The sequence below is a fragment of the Cucurbita maxima genome, unplaced genomic scaffold (assembly GCF_002738345.1).
Source record: "Cucurbita maxima cultivar Rimu unplaced genomic scaffold, Cmax_1.0 Cma_Scf00019, whole genome shotgun sequence".
NCBI classification, from domain to species: Eukaryota; Viridiplantae; Streptophyta; class Magnoliopsida; order Cucurbitales; family Cucurbitaceae; genus Cucurbita; species Cucurbita maxima.
Window position 1 is genome coordinate 1 of NW_019272035.1, and position 18,882 is coordinate 18,882.

Consider the following 18,882-nt stretch of genomic DNA (forward strand, 5'->3'; position numbering starts at 1 on the left):
CATGCCATAAGAATAGGCTTACTTCGTTAGTTTCCTATGAAATCGGATCTATTAGTTAATCTTTTGCCAATATAAATAGAATATGTCCTCAATAGTATGAGGCACAGTTTTGCATAAACTTGATATGTTGGATGATGAAAGTCGCTCAAATGTACCCTTACGCAAGTGCCGCATCTCATAGCTCAGCATGTGAGCATACACGTCGCTGACAGTGTATACATCTGTTCTGGTTGTAATGCTTGTGACTAGAGGATCATAATCTGGACCAAGTCCTTGCAGCATGTAGGCGATGAGTTCTTCATCCTCTATTCGCTTGCCAATGGCAGCAAGTGTATCACCAAGATGTTTTACTTTACGAAAGTAGTCAGCAATTGTCATGTCCTTTTTCTGGATAGTAGAGAGTTCCATACGGATCTGCATTGCTCTTGCTCGAGATGTGGAAGCAAATTGTCGCTCCAGCGTAATCCAGGCTTCTCGTGCAGTGGTGATTCCAACCATCGTGCTGAGAACCTCCTCAGTGACTGATGAGTTGATGAGGCTGAGTACCAGCTGGTCCTGGGGGTACCAGACTGTGAACTCAGGGTTGATGATAATTTTGCGATTCCCTGTTTCTTCACTTGGTTCAACGGCGATCGTCTGGCTTGGTGCAGGCATGGATCCATCCACAAAACCAACAAGGTTTTGGCTACGCAAGTAGGGAAGGATTTGGGTAGACCACAGTAGATAATTTTCTTGTGTAAGCTTAACACTAATCACCTGACTGATCGACGGAGAAGACATTGTGTTGATTGGGATTGACATGTTTAACAGCAGAGGCTATGGATCTCGTGGATCTTATTTCTGCTCTGATACCATATCAAGTTTATGCAAAACTGTACCTCACACTATTGAGGACATATTCTATTTATATTGGCAAAAGATTAACTAATAGATCCGATTTCATAGGAAACTAACGAAGTAAGCCTATTCTTATGGCATGACTAACTTCAAGCTATTCTAATGGATTGACCAATTNCTAGTGTATCCACTAGTTGCCAAAGCTGCTTGTTTGAGATTATTTTCGGCTTGATATGCCTGATCAAATCTGTGCCAGCATTGCAAAGCATCGTGATTGGGCTTACCACAAATCTGACAGACAATGCCTGAGCTGCTTTGTGTCTTTGATGGTTGACGTCCAGGATTGTTCACAGTACGCCTTGATTGTCCATGACCACTATTTAACTGACGACTACGACCGCGACTACCTCGACCTCCATTGGCACCTCCACGAATGGATATCCTATTGACATTGTTAGCAGATGAAAGTTGCTCAAATGTACCCTTACGCAAGTGCCGCATCTCATAGCTCAGCATGTGAGCATACACGTCGCTGACAGTGTATACATCTGTTCTGGTTGTAATGCTTGTGACTAGAGGATCATAATCTGGACCAAGTCCTTGCAGCATGTAGGCGATGAGTTCTTCATCCTCTATTCGCTTGCCAATGGCAGCAAGTGTATCACCAAGATGTTTTACTTTACGAAAGTAGTCAGCAATTGTCATGTCCTTTTTCTGGATAGTAGAGAGTTCCATACGGATCTGCATTGCTCTTGCTCGAGATGTGGAAGCAAATTGTCGCTCCAGCGTAATCCAGGCTTCTCGTGCAGTGGTGATTCCAACCATCGTGCTGAGAACCTCCTCAGTGACTGATGAGTTGATGAGGCTGAGTACCAGCTGGTCCTGGGGGTACCAGACTGTGAACTCAGGGTTGATGATAATTTTGCGATTCCCTGTTTCTTCACTTGGTTCAACGGCGATCGTCTGGCTTGGTGCAGGCATGGATCCATCCACAAAACCAACAAGGTTTTGGCTACGCAAGTAGGGAAGGATTTGGGTAGACCACAGTAGATAATTTTCTTGTGTAAGCTTAACACTAATCACCTGACTGATCGACGGAGAAGACATTGTGTTGATTGGGATTGACATGTTTAACAGCAGAGGCTATGGATCTCGTGGATCTTATTTCTGCTCTGATACCATATCAAGTTTATGCAAAACTGTACCTCACACTATTGAGGACATATTCTATTTATATTGGCAAAAGATTAACTAATAGATCCGATTTCATAGGAAACTAACGAAGTAAGCCTATTCTTATGGCATGACCAACTTCAAGCTATTCTAATGGATTGACCAATTCTAACACCCATCAGGATCGTCCAGTCTCCTAATAATCCTCCCATCCGCCCCCACTTTGATCACCGTCGCTTTCTGCCCTACGCCGCTGACAAGCAGCTCATACATACTCGGAAAACTCGCCAGAATGTGCCTTCCCATCTTACACCTCACAAACCACTCCCACCCATCACGAACCGGCTGGATCACAGCGATCCAAAACGACCCGTCCGGACCCAGGTTTATGTTGTCTGGCGATCCCGGAAGATTGTCGATCAATATTTCCGTTTCCCCTTCCTTCTCCCCCTTCACCCAATACTTGACGCATCTATATCTACCATTCAGAAACGCATCGTTTATAGGACATTCCATGCTGTAACCAAGTAAGACCACTGCAAGAGTACTTACTTGAAGCTTTCGCAGACAACCACATAGCGTTGGTCTGCGGAGAGAGCAACGCCGTTGGCAAAACGGAGACCATCGAGAAGGGTGGATACTCGGTTTGAGGAAGGGTCGTACTTAAGGAGGCGACCATGAGGTTTCGCTTCCAGAAAGTCCAGATACCAATTGTGCAGTCCAAATTTAGCGCTTGCATCGCTGAAGTAAAGGCTGCCATCTGCCGCCTCCACCACGTCGTCTGGAAAGCTGTTCAATTATTCAAACAATTGTTACTATTCAGCAGCTGTTTTAAAGACCCCAGAAATAAACCCATTCATTACCTTATAATTCTGGTTTGGTTCACATGTGAAGAAACAATAACAGAGAACCCATCATCCTTCACCTTAAGGATGCCCTGTCGCGCATGAAAATGAAATTATAAACTCGGATTCGATCTTCCATGAAAATTAAATGAATCTGAATACCTTTTGAGTATCACAAACGAGGATTCCGCCGTCCTTGGATGGGGATTGGGCGAGTCCAAGCAGAGTTTGGGAGTGGGTGTTCTTCCAATTCTCCCAAGATCCGTTGGGATGGATTCGCTTGATCCAGCCGTCTCTGGTAGCGGTATATACAATACCTGCCGATGAATCCACACAAACATCTTCCGGACCCTTCAGAAAGCCCTCTCCCAGTTTACTTAGCTTCTGCAACTCGTTGTTGAGTGCGGGAAAGGAGGAGCTGGCAGAAGGCAATTCAAGAACTGGGTCTGGGGATATGGGCGAGAAGAACATTATCTGGACACACACGCCGACGAAGGAAGCTATCAGAATGCCTCCCACTGCCGGTGCCCATGACTTCGACGCCCCAGACGTGGCTTCCCTTTCGACCATGACAATCACACGCGGCGCCAGATTCCTATCTCTGTATAAATCAATGCCCAACTTATGCAATCATAGTAACTATTGTCAATGAATTTCGATTAATATTATAAATTTGATGATATTCCCCGCTTCAATCTAACAAAATCACCCACGTGGCTCTATCTAATTCACCCAACAAATTTCCACCTTAAATTCAATCTATATTGAGGATAATCTTTAAATTTTGTTTTACTTCAGTTAATTGTAAATGGGTTGAGCATAATTTAGTGGATAAATCATGTATTATTTAAAGGTTTGTATTTTGGTTGGGGCTGAAAAGTTGGGGTTAAATGGAAGTAGAAGACCCAAATGAGTGGGTGGCGACTGTTGGAAGGCCGAAATTGGTAGAGGCAGCAAAGCAAAGCAAAGCATTGAAGAAGCAAGCAAGGCCGTTTGGGAAAGGCGGAAGCCCAGAGCGGGGAATGGCTGGCTTGTCAATTTATCAAACAGGTAAACTGCACCACCCAACAACAACTCTATTCTATTCTATTCTATGTTTCATACAAAATCAAATTCTGTCTCGAACCTCAATCATTGAAAAGGCTTACCAGCTCACGTTAGCAGAGGCCACAAGCGAAACAGTGCCTCGAGCTTTTAAAAAAATGGAAAACCCTGCCACTGCGCTCTGCGCTCTGCGCTCTCTGTCCTCTGTGGCTGTGTCTGGTGAACGGTGATGGTGGCAGAGCGGGGTGTGAGGTGAACCCCACCTACGTTGTCACGAGCCCACTCTCACCACCTACCACTCACCACCACTAAATAAACAAATAAATAAAACTCCCCTGTTCCGACGCTTCTACAGTTCGGAAATCGCCTCTGTAGAACGACGGGGATATCCCTTCCACGTAAACTGGGGTTCTGTTTCTTTTCTTTTTCTCAAGTTGGAGGTGTGCGTGGTTTTTTAGGTTTGGTTTCTTTGTTAATTCCTGAGTAACAAAGGAGTTGTTAGGCATGCATTATAACGTAGGACAAGGAGGAGTATAAAAGGACACAAATTTCTCTATTTTCAAGACCATCTTTCTGAACTGCAACTGTGAGGCAACCCCATATATCCACTCATGCTTGGGACCCTTATAACCTCTTCCTTTACTTGACTCAAAAGTTCCAATGCTTATTTTGAAGGAATGAGGAAGGTAAACATTAGCTGCTGTTTGTGTATCCAATGATTGTGGCATGCCCCTTTTCCCTCTTCTTGTTCGAGCTTGCAATTTCCACAAGAAAGCTGGGCAAAGGAAGAGTGGAAGAATATAGAAAGAGAAGAAGAAGAGGTTGCCCAGAAAACGAAACGAAGAACAAAACGTATAGGAAGAGTAGCAATGTCGGGAAAGGCTTTATTTCTGCTGATCTGCTGTGAGCACAGAGTCCGAATCTGTTTTAATGATAAAAAAAAGAAAAGAAAATGAGCTTAGGTTGAAAACTTTGTGAATGAATGTGTTTGAAGTGAAGTTGAGTGTAGAGTATGTGTTTGAATATCTCTGTCTCTCTCCTACGTAGTGCTCACGTGGGGTCTGAGATGGTTGCTTCCATCGTGCTTTTCGCTTCTTTCTTGCTCTCTTGCTTGCTTTCTTTCTTTCTTTGCTCTGCAATGCAGTGGGTGGAGTGGTGAGTCACCAGCGCAGGGGCAGCGGCAGAGACCCAGAGAAGGCAAAGACAAAAATCACTGAAAGATCCACACACGCATCCACATGGGCTTCTCACTCCTCCAAAATTCTCCCCCCCTTCAACTCCTTCTACTCAAACTCATCACAGACGCCTTAAATTTTGCTAAATGGGTTCGTACAAAACAGACACTCCCATATGGCCATTTCAGAGCAGCCTTTTTCACCTTTACCATTACCATTGCCATTACTGCCTCCCATGAGTGTCAAACCTGTAATTTCCCTCCCTTTCCTCCTCTTCCCCTTTCCATCTCCCCCTCTGTTTTCCCTATTGCCTACAACCAATCTTCCTCTTTTGAACCCCATCATCATTATTATTACTCTTTTAACCTCCCATCCTCCAACCCCATTTCAAATGAAGCTCCATTTTATCATGGGATGTAGGAGCCTGTTCTTTCTTTTGCCTCACTCGTAATCTGTCCGTGTCAGGGCGTCTTATTTACCGCCCCCCCTCCTCCTCACTATCTTTTCTTAATTTGCTTCCCCTTCGTACAACTCCATCCATCATTTTCCGCTTCTCACTATTTTCTCTCTGCAACTTCTGGTGTTTCATAACTGTACTTGGTACCAGAAGTGACAACACACTATTCTCTTTCCCTTATGTTTACTTGATTTGTGCCCTGTCACTGCTTGCTTTCCCATTTCTGTAATTCACCTCCTGCACTCTTCCTTGCTTCCCCCAATGGCTACTCCTACTCGCCCAGCATCCTCTTCTTCAATTCCATCTCTCCCGCCCCCATATCCCAAGTCGCCTCCTCAGTATCCAGATTTGTATGGAAAGCGCCGACAAGCTGCCAAGGTTCAGATGCTCGAGAGGGAGATTGGTTTCCTCGAGGTACATTTCATTTTTCTCTGCTTTTTCTTTCTTTTTAACTCTCGATGCATGCGAATCCCCTTTCTTTCCTCACCCTGAATCAACTTCTGCTTCTTCTTCTTCTTCTTCTTCTTCTTCTTCTTCTTCTTCTTCTTCTTCTTCTTCTTCTTCACAACCCAATTGAAACCTAAGTCTTGGATTCCTCCCCACTTGCTAAATTTTAACCAGCATCCCCTCTGCTGTAATTCAAGCTAAGTCCTTCCTAGACGTATTCTTTGACAGACTTGAAAGGTGCAAGCTATCTATATTGCCTACATTTCGACGTGGGTGATCTTATGCTTAGTTTCGGCGCATAGGGAGCGAAATTGACAGATCCCCATTGTTGGGTTTTGGAGACTTTCCGGAATTTGCCCCTTATATTGTTTGCGTGTGTTGGGGGTGGGACATCCTTCAAGTCACACTTCACCGTTCCATGTTTTGAGCTCTCAACATGCTACAAATCAAAAGTAGTGTTTATTTGCACTTTTATCCCAAATCAATTATCACCAAATAATTTACCCCTTTGATTTTGTCTCTTGTTCTTTTCTTCTAAAAGGTTTCTGTTGAAGATCTAATGTAGCTATTTACATTTTTGTTCTTTTCCCTTTAACATTTGAGCTCTTGTTCCAGTGTATTGGATACCCTAACACATCGTTCCTACAAAGTTTAAGGAAGAAAGTATGGGAACAGAACACTACCTACGGGATTATCGATACCTTTTCAAATTTGGGTTGGGTTTTGATTACATGAGGAATCCCATTGTAATCATTTGGGATTGTTTCCTGCATTGCTTTCTCCTAATATCCCGATTCATTATGAAAAATTAACAAGCTTTCCTTCACGATGATTCTGGAGCAGGAAGAATTGAAGTCTACCGAAGGCCTTCCACCTGCTTCTAGATGCTGCAAAGAGTATGTATACCTTCGGAATAAATTGGGTTTTTTGCTCTTCCAGTTAGCTATCGTTTAGTTGATTTGTGCTCTCTTTTTCACTTTGCAGGGTAGCTGACCATGTGATCGCCAACTCAGATCCCTTGATACCAACGTAAGGGGTTTCTCATCATTTTAATTTTCTAAAAGTCTTTGTAGTTAATCATTCACGCTATATATTTCTTCTTTTGATCAGATACAAGAAGCATCGCCGCAGATGTCAATTTTGGAAATGGCTTTGGTATGATTCGCCTTATCTTTCATTGCTTAGGTTAAGATGAATCTTGAATTAGACTATAGGTGGGTCTTTTGTGTTTGGAAACTATGAATATACTAACCGAATCAAATACTAGTAGACCAGATCTGGACTTCCCTTATTTCCATTGCTAATTGACTCAGATCTGTACTCTGCATTCTGCATAGTCAGGGTATTGTCTAGTGCATTTGACTCAGATTAGTTCTCACTTGATGCAGTGGATTCCCCTGTTGTAAATTATCCTGGATTTGCTGTTGCTGTTATGCTGGATGCTCGATCCATCTTGAAATCCCACCCTGCTGCAACTGTAATAATCCATGTAAATGCCTATCATGTGGCAGCTGTAAATTACCCAAGTGGCAGTGTTGCAGCGGGTGCGGGCAGTGTGGGAATTGTTTCACTTGTCCAACGCTACTCCGATGCTCGTGCTGTTGTCCAACGCTACCTGGATGCTCGTGCTGTTGTCCAACCATCTCATGCAGCCAATGTTGTAGCAGTTGTTCATTACCTTCCTGCTCCTGCCCTGAATGCCCTTGCTGTGAATGCAAATGCAAATGCAAATGCTCATTAGGAAAATGTCCAAAAATACAACCTTGTTGCTGTTTTGGTAGCAGCAGCAGAGGCTGTTGTGGGTGTGGGTGTACTGGAAACTGCTGCTGTAATCCATGCCATTTGTGTTGCTAGCCAGAGACCACTGCTCACTCCCTTAGTTAACCTGTATCTCTTTGGGAAGCTTCGAGCAGTTCAGTTATGGAATGTGAACCAGTCCCGAGAATGTAAAAACTAAGGTACAGTGTTCGCTGAGGAAGTTAGTGGGCGAGACAAAAATGCTTAGCAACTGAGCTGTAACTGTAACTGCAACAACAGTGAGAAGAACGAAGCATCCTAAGCTCCTCGCCTGCACGAACTGGGAGAGGGTCAGCTCAGGTCCATAAAAGCGTCAGTTTGGTAATGGAGAAGGAAGGGGCGGTCCCATGCCACTGCCACTGCAATATCATAATAATCAATTTTTTTTTACCAAACAGTATTAGTTGATTGTAGAGGCCGTTTCTGGATGAATGAAATCAATAATATTCAAGACTTAAACCTTTTCACAGCACACCATTATTTGGTAATGCAACTTGCTCAGTTCAAAATTGAGACCTCTTTCTTAAGCCACACACTGAAACGGCTTTCCTGCTTAACCTTACAGAGATGCATGAAACACTTTTCAAGTACAGATGATGACATAATATACAAGGTGCCTGCCATTTAATCCTATGGAGTTTGTGTTAAAGATCACGTATTTGTTTAGATTGCTGTCAGTTGTCAGTTAGTATCTAATTAAATCTTCGAATTAGATTTAGTTTTTATTTGATTTACTCTTGATTTGATTTGTTTACTCGTTTGTTAATCGATTTCTAGGTAGATTTTCTAGATATCTATTTGTATTCTATATATATATATAGAGCATTCTTGCTCTTCAAAATTTATCAATCTTCTCATCAACCATTCAATAAATTCATCTTCCACTAACAATTGGTATCAGAGCTATTCTCTTAAGGGATATGTGAGATCAAGAAGGAAGGAGAATCCCGTTTTTCCGTTGTTGCACCACCAATCTTCGATGGAGACAATTATCAAATGTGGGCAATTCATATGGAGACTTATTTGGAGGCCTTGGATACAATTATCAAATGTGGGCAGTTCATATGGAAACTTATTTGGAGGCCTTGGATCTTTGGGAAGCAATAGAAGAGATTACGAGGTCCCTCCGCTTCCAGCAAATTCTACTGTAGCACAAATCAAATTACAGAAGGAAAAGAAAATCAAAGGCGAAAGCTTGCCTATTTGCCGCTGTATCTCAAATGATCTTCATGCGAATAATGTCTCTCAAAACAGCCAAAGAAATCTAGGATTATCTCAAGGCCGAGATGAGAGGATTCGTAGAATGAAAGCCCTGAATTTGATTAGGGATTTCGAGTTGCAGAAGATGAAGGAGTCTGAACCGGTGAAAGAGTACTTTGACAGACTTCTCAACATTGCCAACAAGGTGAGATTGCTTGGTTTTGTATTAAATGATTCCAGGATCGTTGAAAAGCTGCTAGTCACTGTTCCAGAGAAGTTTGAAGCCACCATTACTACTCTGGAGAACACCAAAGACTTGTCAAAGATTTCTCTTACAGAGCTCTTGAATGCTCTACAAGCACAAGAGCAAAGGAGTTCTATGAGGCAAGAAGGGGTGATTGAAGGTGCCTTGCATGTCAAGCATCAAGACAACAGCAGGTATAAAAACAAGAAAATTTTCAAAAACCAATCGACGAATGGAGATCCATCTGCCAATTTTCAAAAGACAAAAGAAAGAGGTTTCAAAAAATTCTTTCCACCTTGTCGCCATTGTGAAAAGAAAGGTCATCCACCATACAAGTGTTGGTGAAGACTTGACACCTTCTGCTCCAAATGCAATCAACTTGGACATGAAGCTGTGATCTGCAAAGCCAAAGATCAAGTGAAAGAAGTAGATGCACAGGTAGTTGATCCAGAAGAAGAAGATCAATTGTTTATGGTCACTTCTTCCTCAAGCAAAGAATCAAGCGAGAGCTGGTTGATTGACGGTGGGTGCACAAATCATATGACATATAACAAGGAGTTTTTTGAGGAATTAAGAGACACCGAAGATAAGAGAGTGAGGATTGACAATGGTGAACGCTTGGAAGTCAAGGGAAAAGGCACAATAGCTATAACAAGCTATGAAGGTACAAAATTTATTCCGAATGTTTTATTTGTGCCTAAAATTGATCAAAATCTGTTAAGCATTGGTCAGTTACTTGATAAAGGCTATAAAGTGTTGTTTGAGAATAAGCAGTGCTTGATCAAAGATGCTAGTGGCAAAGACTTGTTCAATGTCAAAATGGAAGGAAAAAGCTTTGCTCTAAATCCAACAACCTTTATATCCAGAGTTAGTGCCAATGAGATTTGGCACAAAAGACTTAGACACTTTCATCATCGAGGTTTGCTTCCGATGCAAACAAAGAAGCTGGTAGAAGAACTCCCTGACATTGGTAAGGACATGCCTCCTTGCCGTACTTGTAATTTTGGGAAGCAACATAGGCAACCCTTTCCTAAACAAGCATGGGGAGCCTCGAAAAAACTACAGCTTGTTCATACTGAGCTTTGTGGTCCTCAGCAAACACCATCATTAAATAGTAATCTTTATTACATTGCTTTTATTAATGATCTAACAAGAATGTGTTGGATATTCTTGCTGAAGCAAAAGTCAAAAGTTGCGGGTGTATTTTGGAAATTCAAAGCCAAAGTTGAGAATGAAGGTGCATGCTTGATTCAGACCATAAGATCAGATAATAGCAAGAAATACACTTCATAAACTTTTAACAAGTTTTGTGAAGAGGCTGGAATTGGCATTGAACATCAATTGATAACACCATACACTCTTGCGTCAGTGAAAGGAGGAATAGATTCATAATGGAGATGACCGAGATGCATGCTTCATGAGAAGGATCTTCCAAAATGTTTTTGGGGAAAAGCAGCAAATACTATTATGTGCTTGCAAAATCAAATTTCAACAAAAGCTGTGAAGGACCTGACACCAGTGGAAGTTTTGTATGGTTACAAACATTCTTTAAAGTTCCTTAGAGTATTTGGGTGTCTTTACTTCACTTACATTCCACAGGAAGCGTGATAAGCTTGACAAAAAGTAAGAAGTTGGCATCTTTGTTGGTATATTAGAAGAGTCTGAAGATGAACGACTAAAATTGTGAAGATGAACGACTAAAATTGTCTGAAGATGAACAACAAGATATTTTGGTTGATGATGCACCTGTCAGAGGAGGAGCTTTCAGTGATCAAGAAAAACAAAATCTGGGAGTTGGTTGATCGACCTCTAAAAGATAATTGGAGCAAGATGGGTGTTCAGAAAAAAAAACTTAGGAATTCAGTTTAGTATCTAAACAAGGAGGAGTGTTAAAGATTGTTTAGATTGATGTCAGGTAGTATCTAATTAAATCTTGGTTAGGGTTAGATTTAGTTTTATTTGATTTCCTCTTGATTTGATTAGATTTTGTTTTGATTTAATTTGTTTACGGGTTCATTAACAGATTTCTAGGTAAATTTTCTAGATATATATTTGTATTGTATATATATAGAGAGCATTCTTGCTCTTCAAAATTTATTAATCATCTCATCAACCATTCAATAAATCCCTCTTTCACTAACAGTTTTACAACAAGATGCCATCTTCAGATAGCTAATTTCACCATTAGAATCATATCTTCAAAATTCATAAAAAAGATGTGGGACTTCATGCAACTTACCCAATTGCCAAACTTGACGTTGGCTCCTATTATAATTACACATCCGGAGCAAAAAAAGGCCCAAATAGACCACATTCGAATAAGAGTTATCCTGTAGAAAAAGTGACTACAAAAAGTTATGCACCTCCTTAAAGGCTCGATCATAGGAACTTCATAGTTAACCGTGTTTTGCTCAAACAATTCTATCGACAACAATGTCTGCATCAAGGGTGTTTCACTTTACAAAGGTCACTCTTTTGACATATCCAAAAAGTTTAAAAATAAATATAATAAATAAATAAATAAAGGCGACCGAAGTGGAAGTCATGCTCATCACCATTGAGAAATGGATGGGCGGTTTTCGATGCGGTTTCCTCTTTTCTTTGTTTTAGAGTAATTTTTCCAAGTCAAAGCTGCTTCGCTGTATTTGGCGATGTGGACGCATTAGAATTCAATGATGGGATGGAGGGGAAGGGAGAATTGTTGATTTGAATGGGTCTTTTTTTTTTTTTTTTTTTTTGTTTAAAAATCGAGTATTATAACACAGCACACCACACTCAATTAATTAACTAATTAATGCGCTAGATCCGTGCGTTGAGGAGGAAATTGAAGCAACTCATCTCTCATGGCATGCCGATTAACTATGATCCCTTCCAGTGCCAACAAGAACAAACCCAGTGGCGGCGCTTTAATTTCAAACAAAAACCAACCAAATCCTCTGCTAATTGTGTATCTACAGTTGAGCGCATCATGATTCACATTTCAATTGAATTCGGCTGTTCATCCTCGTCAGGTGGATGGAATGGCTTCTTCTGCACTACAATTTCCCGTTCGTTTCTTGCGGGCATCGTCTTGGGACACAACCGTGTAAACGAAGGTGCCTGCAGAAATGTCATCGAAATCCTTGAGTGGCTCTAATACCTTCACGACGGCGCTCATGGTGGGCCTCTGCTTTGGGCGGTGGCTTAAGCACTGGTACGCCAATGAGGCTGCTTTCTGAGATCCCATTTCAGAGTATTGGCCTTCAAGTCTCGGGTCTATTAAACGGCTTAGCTTCCTGGGATCGTTCAGCATCGGCCTTGCCCATTCTGCCAAGTTCTGCTGCCTCTTACGGCTGCTCTTCTCCACCGACCTCCGCCCTGTTAGCAGCTCCAAAAGCACTACTCCGAAGCTATATACATCACTCATCGCCGTCAAATGCCCTGAATCATAATTAATTCGAACACATAACTTAACCAACAAGTTCATGATCTATGTATCTAGATGGAGTATACAATACGGTGCTTACCAGTCATTATATACTCCGGCGCTGCATATCCATGCGTGCCCATTACTCGAGTGGAGACGTGCGTGTTGTCTCCTTCTGGACCGTCTTTGGCCAGCCCGAAATCAGACAGTTTCGCAGTATAATCCTGAAATACAGAAACACCAACAACATTCAATTCTGGATTGGATTCACAATAGCAATCTCTCAGTATCCGTAGTATCAGTATCAACATCAGGCTTGCTTACAGAATCGAGCAGTATGTTGGAAGCTTTGAAATCTCGGTAAATTACTGGTTTATCTGCTTCGTGGAGGAACGCCAGACCCTTCGCAGCTCCAAGAGCGATCTTCATTCTCGTCGACCACGGCAATGGGATCGAATATTCTGCGCACCAACCAACGCATTGATCTTGATCAAACTTCGCTCAATTTGAGGAAAAAAAAAAAAAAAAAAAAAAAAGAGAAAAGAAATGCGGAGGTAATGGATTGCATTTCGTACTTTTGAAAAGCTGATTCTCCAAGCTTCCTCTGGGCATATACTCATAGACAAGCATCCGGTGTTCGTCTTCGCAGCAATAACCAATCAGCTTGACGAGATGGGCGTGCTTAAGTTGCCCTAGGAAAATCACCTCCGTCTGCCATTGAATACAATTGAAATCATTAAACATTGAATTGAATAGAATAGAATTGAGTTCCAATCAAATCGAGGACGTACCAGCCACTCCCTGTGGCCTTGGGTTCCATCCAAATCGAGGAGTTTAATAGCGACGGGCTGAGGGAGCAAGCCAGGTCTAAGAGTATCATCGATAAAGGCTTTGTAGACAGGGCCGAAGCCACCCTCTCCGAGGAAGTTGGAGGAGGAAAATGACTGAGAGACGAGCTTCAACTCGGCGAGGGAGAAGGCGTGGATGTCAGATCCGGCGAGAGAGATAGAGAGGTCCTCAGAGAGGGTGGAGTTAGGGTTGGTTAAATCCAGTTTGGGAATCCTTCCAAAGGAACCGGGCTTACTCGGCGCCACCGCTTTGATGACCTCCGAGGACGACGGCGACTCCACCTCGCAGCAGCTGGAGAAAATGGATCTCCACTTCATTTTCTTCACCGCCATTCACAGATCCTTTCCCCTTCCTATAGGCTTCTACTTTCTTGTTTCTTCAATTATCAGGGCCGAGAGGAAACAGGTAATAACCAAATCATATATTAATTTATATTATAGACCCAACAATTTAAAAAAATATATATTATTAATTTTTTTTAGTACAATAAATCCACCCTGTATCACATATCAACTGCTCCGTCCACGTGCTTATTTCAAGCAGTCCATACATTCTTTTTTGGGCTTTAAGTTTTTCACATCATTTTCTCCATTTTTTGTTTTGAATTTCTTTATTTTGTTATCAAGTGTGTATATCTAATAATAATAATTATTATGATTAATATGAGTTATTTTGATCCATTATTTGAATTTGGGGTGATAAATAGTTTCAGGAAATAGAAGCAGAGAGAAAGGAATCTTCTTATGCTGTGAAGAACAGGAGTGTAGTGGGTGAGGGGGGTGGGCCTGGGATTGGATGTCGTCGTCCATTCAAAGTCAAGGGGCATTATTGTCAATCTATTTTTCCAAATAAAATATTAACTTTTTTGGCATTTAAATTTGTAAAAACGCGTGAACGGAAAACCTATAATTTGACGACCATAAACTCTCCCTAATTACATTAATGTTTTTGGGAATTGGAACATTCCATAAATTTTTACTCAAAACATTCAAAATTACCTTTTTAATAAAATAGAAAAAATTGTTCTGTCATTCTTTCAGACTTAATTCAAGAAAAAAAATCATTTTTTATCCACTATATTTAAGAATTTTCTATTTTAATTTTAAAACATTTATGAAAAATTTGAAAATAATATTAGTGTAAAAGTATTTGTGAATATAGGAGGGACAGCTAGCATTTCGGCGTGTGGGTGTCGCATTCATACAAGTAAAACAAAAAACACTGATACTTTTTCACTTATTCCATTTTATAGCATTTAAATAAAAGATTAAAAGATTAATGAATTAGTAATTGAGTAGACGAAGATTAACGCGTTTGAGTTGGGCAGCGACTGAAGAACGGTCTCAAACGGCGGTAGAGGCATCAACATATCCGTCTGTTAGCCGCCGCCGCCACCACTTCCACGGTCAACAAAAGGAACCCTTCTGCCTTTTGATTTCCATTACATTCAGCCTAAATATTTCGCTCTCACATTGGCTTCAAATTTGACTTACATCCAAAACTTCCAGACGCTTAAAAACAGGTTTGAATTTTAAAATAAAATTTTTAAAAACTTAAAAAATAGAATTTCCGGTTCTCCACCCCATAAAATTTCTCATTTTCACAAGGTTGGGGTTGGTAGGGGTTGGTAAAGAGCAATGTAATCTCCATCTCCAACCTCATCTAGCTAATAGATAGAAAGCTATATCCTTATTTCCTATCCCATTCTCTGTTTAACGAGAAACTTCTGTACCTTTAGTCCCAACAGCTTAAATGGACATCTTTAACATGAAATCTCATTCAAAACGGGCCATAACACCACCCCGTTAATACTTGTGTTCAAAGATAATCCTGGTATTTATTTTACATAATTTTAGAAGGCAAAAGGAAATGATGTCCTGTACATGACCAAAAGCCTATGCCAACCCCAACATTGTCTTCCTCTCTTAAACCACAAGATTAAAGAATGGGAGGAGTAAGCAGACTTATGGATTGGTCTGTGCTCATCTGCATTTCTTCAAGTCACTAACCCTATTACTCTCCCAGAATCACCAACAATGATAAAAATAATGAAAACAGTGTGAGATCAAGTGCTATAAATCCCAAGGTTTGACCTTTGATCTGCGTGTTCAAACAAACTGCATGGCAGCCATTATTGTTGGATTCCGACAGCGAGGTTTAAGCCCTTCAAGGGGAAACTCCAACTTCTACTGGCCTGCAAGTCCAAATAAGCAACAGAAACATTAATAACTCGCACAGAAATGATAATGAAAGAAAGGATCTGTAATGGCCTAAGCCCACCGCTCGCAGATATTATCCTCTTTGGGCTTTTCCTTTCGGACTTCCCCGTATCTGCTAGAGAAAGGTTTCCACGCCCTTGGTGTTTCATTCTCCTCTCCAACCAAGGTGGGATTGATAGTTTTATCCTATGTATCTCCCTCTCCCTATATATTTCTCGACTCACTATACGCTCAAGATCCTTTCATAAGCAAAAAGAAGAAATCTTGGTGTCTATCATTTCTAGTCTACATAGAGTGTGCCTACCAAACGGAATAGAACAAATGAAGGGAAAAAATACTGGTTCTCTAACAAAATAAAAGAAGAAAAAACACCATAGGTACCATTATTACCACCATAGGTACCATTCACATTCAGTCTCGAGAAACTAGAGTCATCAAAAATGTACTAACCGTCTGTTAGGCTACTTGTCTCGTCCTTCACTTGCTTTTCTTGTGATTTGGCGCAGAAGAAGAGAGCGTTTCCAAATCGTTTCAGGCCAAAAAAATTATTAGTCCACTTCCACAACAGACCTTATCAAATAGCAACTGGCACACATGAAGATTTTATTGTAAGTGGATTCTTCAACGATAACAAGTCGAAGTTCAGGTATTCCAAAGCAGCTTGCTTGATTTGAGAGGCTTCATCAGGCATTCCAGCCTTCAGAAGGCAAGATATCAAAGAATTAATAGTTATTTCATCTGGAATACACTTGGTTTCCAACATCTTATAAAAAATGTTAATTGCTTCGACCATTCTCCCTTTCATACAGTTGCCTATAATTAGGATGGTAAATGTTATTTTGTCTGGGCGGCATTTTTTCTCCTGCATTTCAGCCACTATGACATTTGCCTCATCCACCTTCCCAGCCTTGCAAAACCCATCAATCACAGGATTATAAATAAATGGTTTAGGAACAATCTCACTCAATTTCAAATGCCTCAAAAAGTTTCTTGCCTCTTGTATTCTATTTTCCTTACAGAGAGCGTTAATGAGAACAGCATAGGTATAAACATTTGGAGACAGGTCTCTTACTTTCATCTCCTCCCAGAGCTTCAAACCTTGATTCACTTCACCCGCCCGGCAATAGCCATCAATCAGGGAAGTGACCGTAACCACATCTGGTAGACAGCCGAGAAGAAGCATTTTGTCGTACATGGCCAAAGCCAATCTCATTTCTCCAGCTTTACCAAAACCATCAATGAGAACATTGAAAGTGAAGTCGTTGGGTTTGATTCCAGAACTAACCATCTCATCAAAAAGCTCAGAAGCTGCCTTCATGTCACCCAACTTGCAATAGCCAGATATAATCGATGTGTACGTTATAACATCTGGGGAAACCCCTTTTATTGACTGAACTTCTTTTAACAAATCATGCCCCTTACTAACCTCATTAACTCTGCAAAACCCATTTATAAGCGTATTATATGAAACAATATCAGGAAAGCAACCAAAATTTTCCATATTCTGTAAATACTCAAACGCCTTATCGGTTTCTCCTATTCTGCACAATCCTCTAATTAGTATATTGAAGGTGTAAACATCTGGAGTAAAATATGGTTCCAAGTGCTCTCTGAATAGCAAGACAGCTTCATCTACTTGGTTCTGCTTGACCAACATATTCAAAAAGTTATTGTATACAAAAGGAATCACTTTAATACCATAACAGTGAATCTCATCAAGAAAATTTTTGGCAGCATCTAACTTCCCCAATTGAGCGTATGAAGACACCAAAATTTCTACTATGGAACTATCCGGCAATATCCCATCAGTCCTCATGCAATCGAACACAGTTTTTGCAGAATCGTTGAGACCCATTTGACAGAGATTCCTCACGAGCAAATCATAGGTATTAAAAGTATGGTTAATGCTCAGGTGTGTTCTACTAAACTCAAAAAACTTCAAACCTAATAATGGATCTCTAAACCGCTTAATAACCTCGAAAGCGATTGAAGGGTTCAAGTTTCTACTTAGATAACCAAAGCAAGCATTAAGGGAATGCGATCGAAAAAAGAGAGTGCAAACAACCTTCACTAGCCAAGACTCCGGGTTTCGGATTACCTCTCTATCACAAAAAGGTCGAGCGCGGGATACTCCGTCTGCAATGCTATAAAACTGGGCAATGAAGAAATTGGAGGCTCGAAACCTGCAGGCACGGCTAGAGAAGAACAAAAGGGTCATTTGCAGCCCCACGCCATCACTGGGCTCTGCTCTATCTTCCCATATATTCTCAATCACAATCCTTGCTCGTTTACACCCAGGTATTCTGTTCGGTCCCTCAGATTGTGTGACTGATTCTTGCTTCAACTCTCTACTCTTCATGGAATGAATGAAATATCCAATCTAGCACGCATAACTAATATGAAATCCATTCGTTCAATCAAGAAAGATGAGATCGACCGAAGCTGGGATACTTTAACAGTTTTCCAAAAAAATGCTGGTTGATGAAAGATGCCGAACTTGCAAAAGAAGTAAAACCCGGAACCGAACACGGGACTTTGAATTCCAATCAATGTGCAGCCCTAAAGATGATACCGCAAAACCTCGAACAAAATCTCGATGGGAGAAAGCTGCTAATCGTGCCCTAAAGATGATACCGCAAAACCTCGAACAAAATCTCGATGGGAGAAAGCTGCTAATCGTATGAATGGACGACCTCCGGGTTCCTGCGTTTAGGGTTTTTCATTTTCTTTTGTTTAACATTTTCTTAAGCGTTCAGCTCAGGTGGGTTCGCTTTGGGCCGGGGAGTTGAAGATCAGGGCCGCTGTATCTATAGCCCAAACTGGCCACTCTCCCCATTTTCTTAACATCAATTTCTTCCTCATTGATTTAAAGAGGTTCATTCGTCACTCGTGTAAAATCCCAAGGAAATATATATTGGAATGAAATAAATGGCGAGTTTTATGTATCTTCTTAGACGCATCTTGTGATATCCCACTGTAGTTGGGAAGGAGAACGAACCATCATTTATAAGGGGTAGCAATCTTTTTATTTCAAAAAATTTGAAAGAAAGTCCGAAAAAAAATTCAAAGAAAACAACATCCGCTAGCAGTGGACCTCGACCATTACAATTGATATCAGAGCCAGACACGGGGTGATGTGCCAGCGAGGAGACTCTTCTCCAAAATGGGTAGACACGAGGCAATGTGCCA

The 18,882-nt window shown here is 41.1% G+C and overlaps 4 protein-coding genes and 2 non-coding genes across 10 annotated transcripts; 1 reads left to right on the forward strand and 5 right to left on the reverse strand.

The window, feature by feature from the left end:
- Window positions 1–176: 176 nt before the first annotated feature.
- LOC111494046 lies at window positions 177–312 on the reverse strand. Its single transcript, XR_002720111.1, has one exon. It is a non-coding gene; the product is annotated as a small nucleolar RNA Z247 (small nucleolar RNA).
- A 1,028-nt stretch (window positions 313–1,340) lies between these two features.
- Window positions 1,341–1,476, reverse strand: LOC111494047. The gene has a single exon (XR_002720112.1). It is a non-coding gene; the product is annotated as a small nucleolar RNA Z247 (small nucleolar RNA).
- Window positions 1,477–2,151: 675 nt separating this feature from the next.
- Window positions 2,152–3,490, reverse strand: LOC111493744 (protein STRICTOSIDINE SYNTHASE-LIKE 4-like). The gene is made up of 4 exons (XM_023143570.1): window positions 3,018–3,490; window positions 2,874–2,947; window positions 2,563–2,799; window positions 2,152–2,488 (listed from the first exon to the last, which is right to left on the reverse strand). The coding sequence occupies exons 1-4, from the start codon at window positions 3,423–3,425 to the stop codon at window positions 2,179–2,181; spliced, it is 1,029 nt and encodes a 342-aa protein (XP_022999338.1). The 5' UTR covers window positions 3,426–3,490; the 3' UTR covers window positions 2,152–2,178.
- Window positions 3,491–3,517: 27 nt separating this feature from the next.
- LOC111493745 (guanine nucleotide-binding protein subunit gamma 3-like) lies at window positions 3,518–8,230 on the forward strand. 4 transcript variants are annotated; one of them, XM_023143573.1, is made up of 6 exons: window positions 3,518–3,905; window positions 4,575–5,945; window positions 6,822–6,874; window positions 6,963–7,007; window positions 7,089–7,133; window positions 7,367–8,230. In XM_023143573.1, the coding sequence occupies exons 2-6, from the start codon at window positions 5,793–5,795 to the stop codon at window positions 7,830–7,832; spliced, it is 762 nt and encodes a 253-aa protein (XP_022999341.1). In that variant the 5' UTR covers window positions 3,518–3,905; window positions 4,575–5,792; the 3' UTR covers window positions 7,833–8,230. The 4 variants fall into 4 exon arrangements, with proteins under 4 accessions (XP_022999341.1, XP_022999342.1, XP_022999343.1 ...); XM_023143574.1 differs by having other exon boundaries at window positions 5,044–5,945; XM_023143575.1 differs by lacking the exon at window positions 3,518–3,905 and having other exon boundaries at window positions 4,004–5,945; window positions 7,367–7,566; window positions 7,597–8,230.
- Window positions 8,231–11,920: 3,690 nt separating this feature from the next.
- Window positions 11,921–13,858, reverse strand: LOC111493778 (serine/threonine-protein kinase RIPK-like). The gene is made up of 5 exons (XM_023143627.1): window positions 13,417–13,858; window positions 13,201–13,336; window positions 12,950–13,086; window positions 12,726–12,849; window positions 11,921–12,639 (listed from the first exon to the last, which is right to left on the reverse strand). Exons 1-5 carry the CDS (start codon window positions 13,804–13,806, stop codon window positions 12,227–12,229), a joined length of 1,200 nt encoding a protein of 399 aa, XP_022999395.1. The 5' UTR covers window positions 13,807–13,858; the 3' UTR covers window positions 11,921–12,226.
- Window positions 13,859–15,227: 1,369 nt separating this feature from the next.
- Window positions 15,228–18,516, reverse strand: LOC111493657 (pentatricopeptide repeat-containing protein At2g06000). 2 transcript variants are annotated; one of them, XM_023143443.1, is made up of 3 exons: window positions 16,501–18,516; window positions 16,144–16,390; window positions 15,228–15,668 (listed from the first exon to the last, which is right to left on the reverse strand). In XM_023143443.1, exons 1-2 carry the CDS (start codon window positions 18,050–18,052, stop codon window positions 16,377–16,379), a joined length of 1,566 nt encoding a protein of 521 aa, XP_022999211.1. In that variant the 5' UTR covers window positions 18,053–18,516; the 3' UTR covers window positions 15,228–15,668; window positions 16,144–16,376. The 2 variants fall into 2 exon arrangements, with proteins under 2 accessions (XP_022999211.1, XP_022999210.1); XM_023143442.1 differs by having other exon boundaries at window positions 16,144–18,512.
- Window positions 18,517–18,882: the final 366 nt, after the last annotated feature.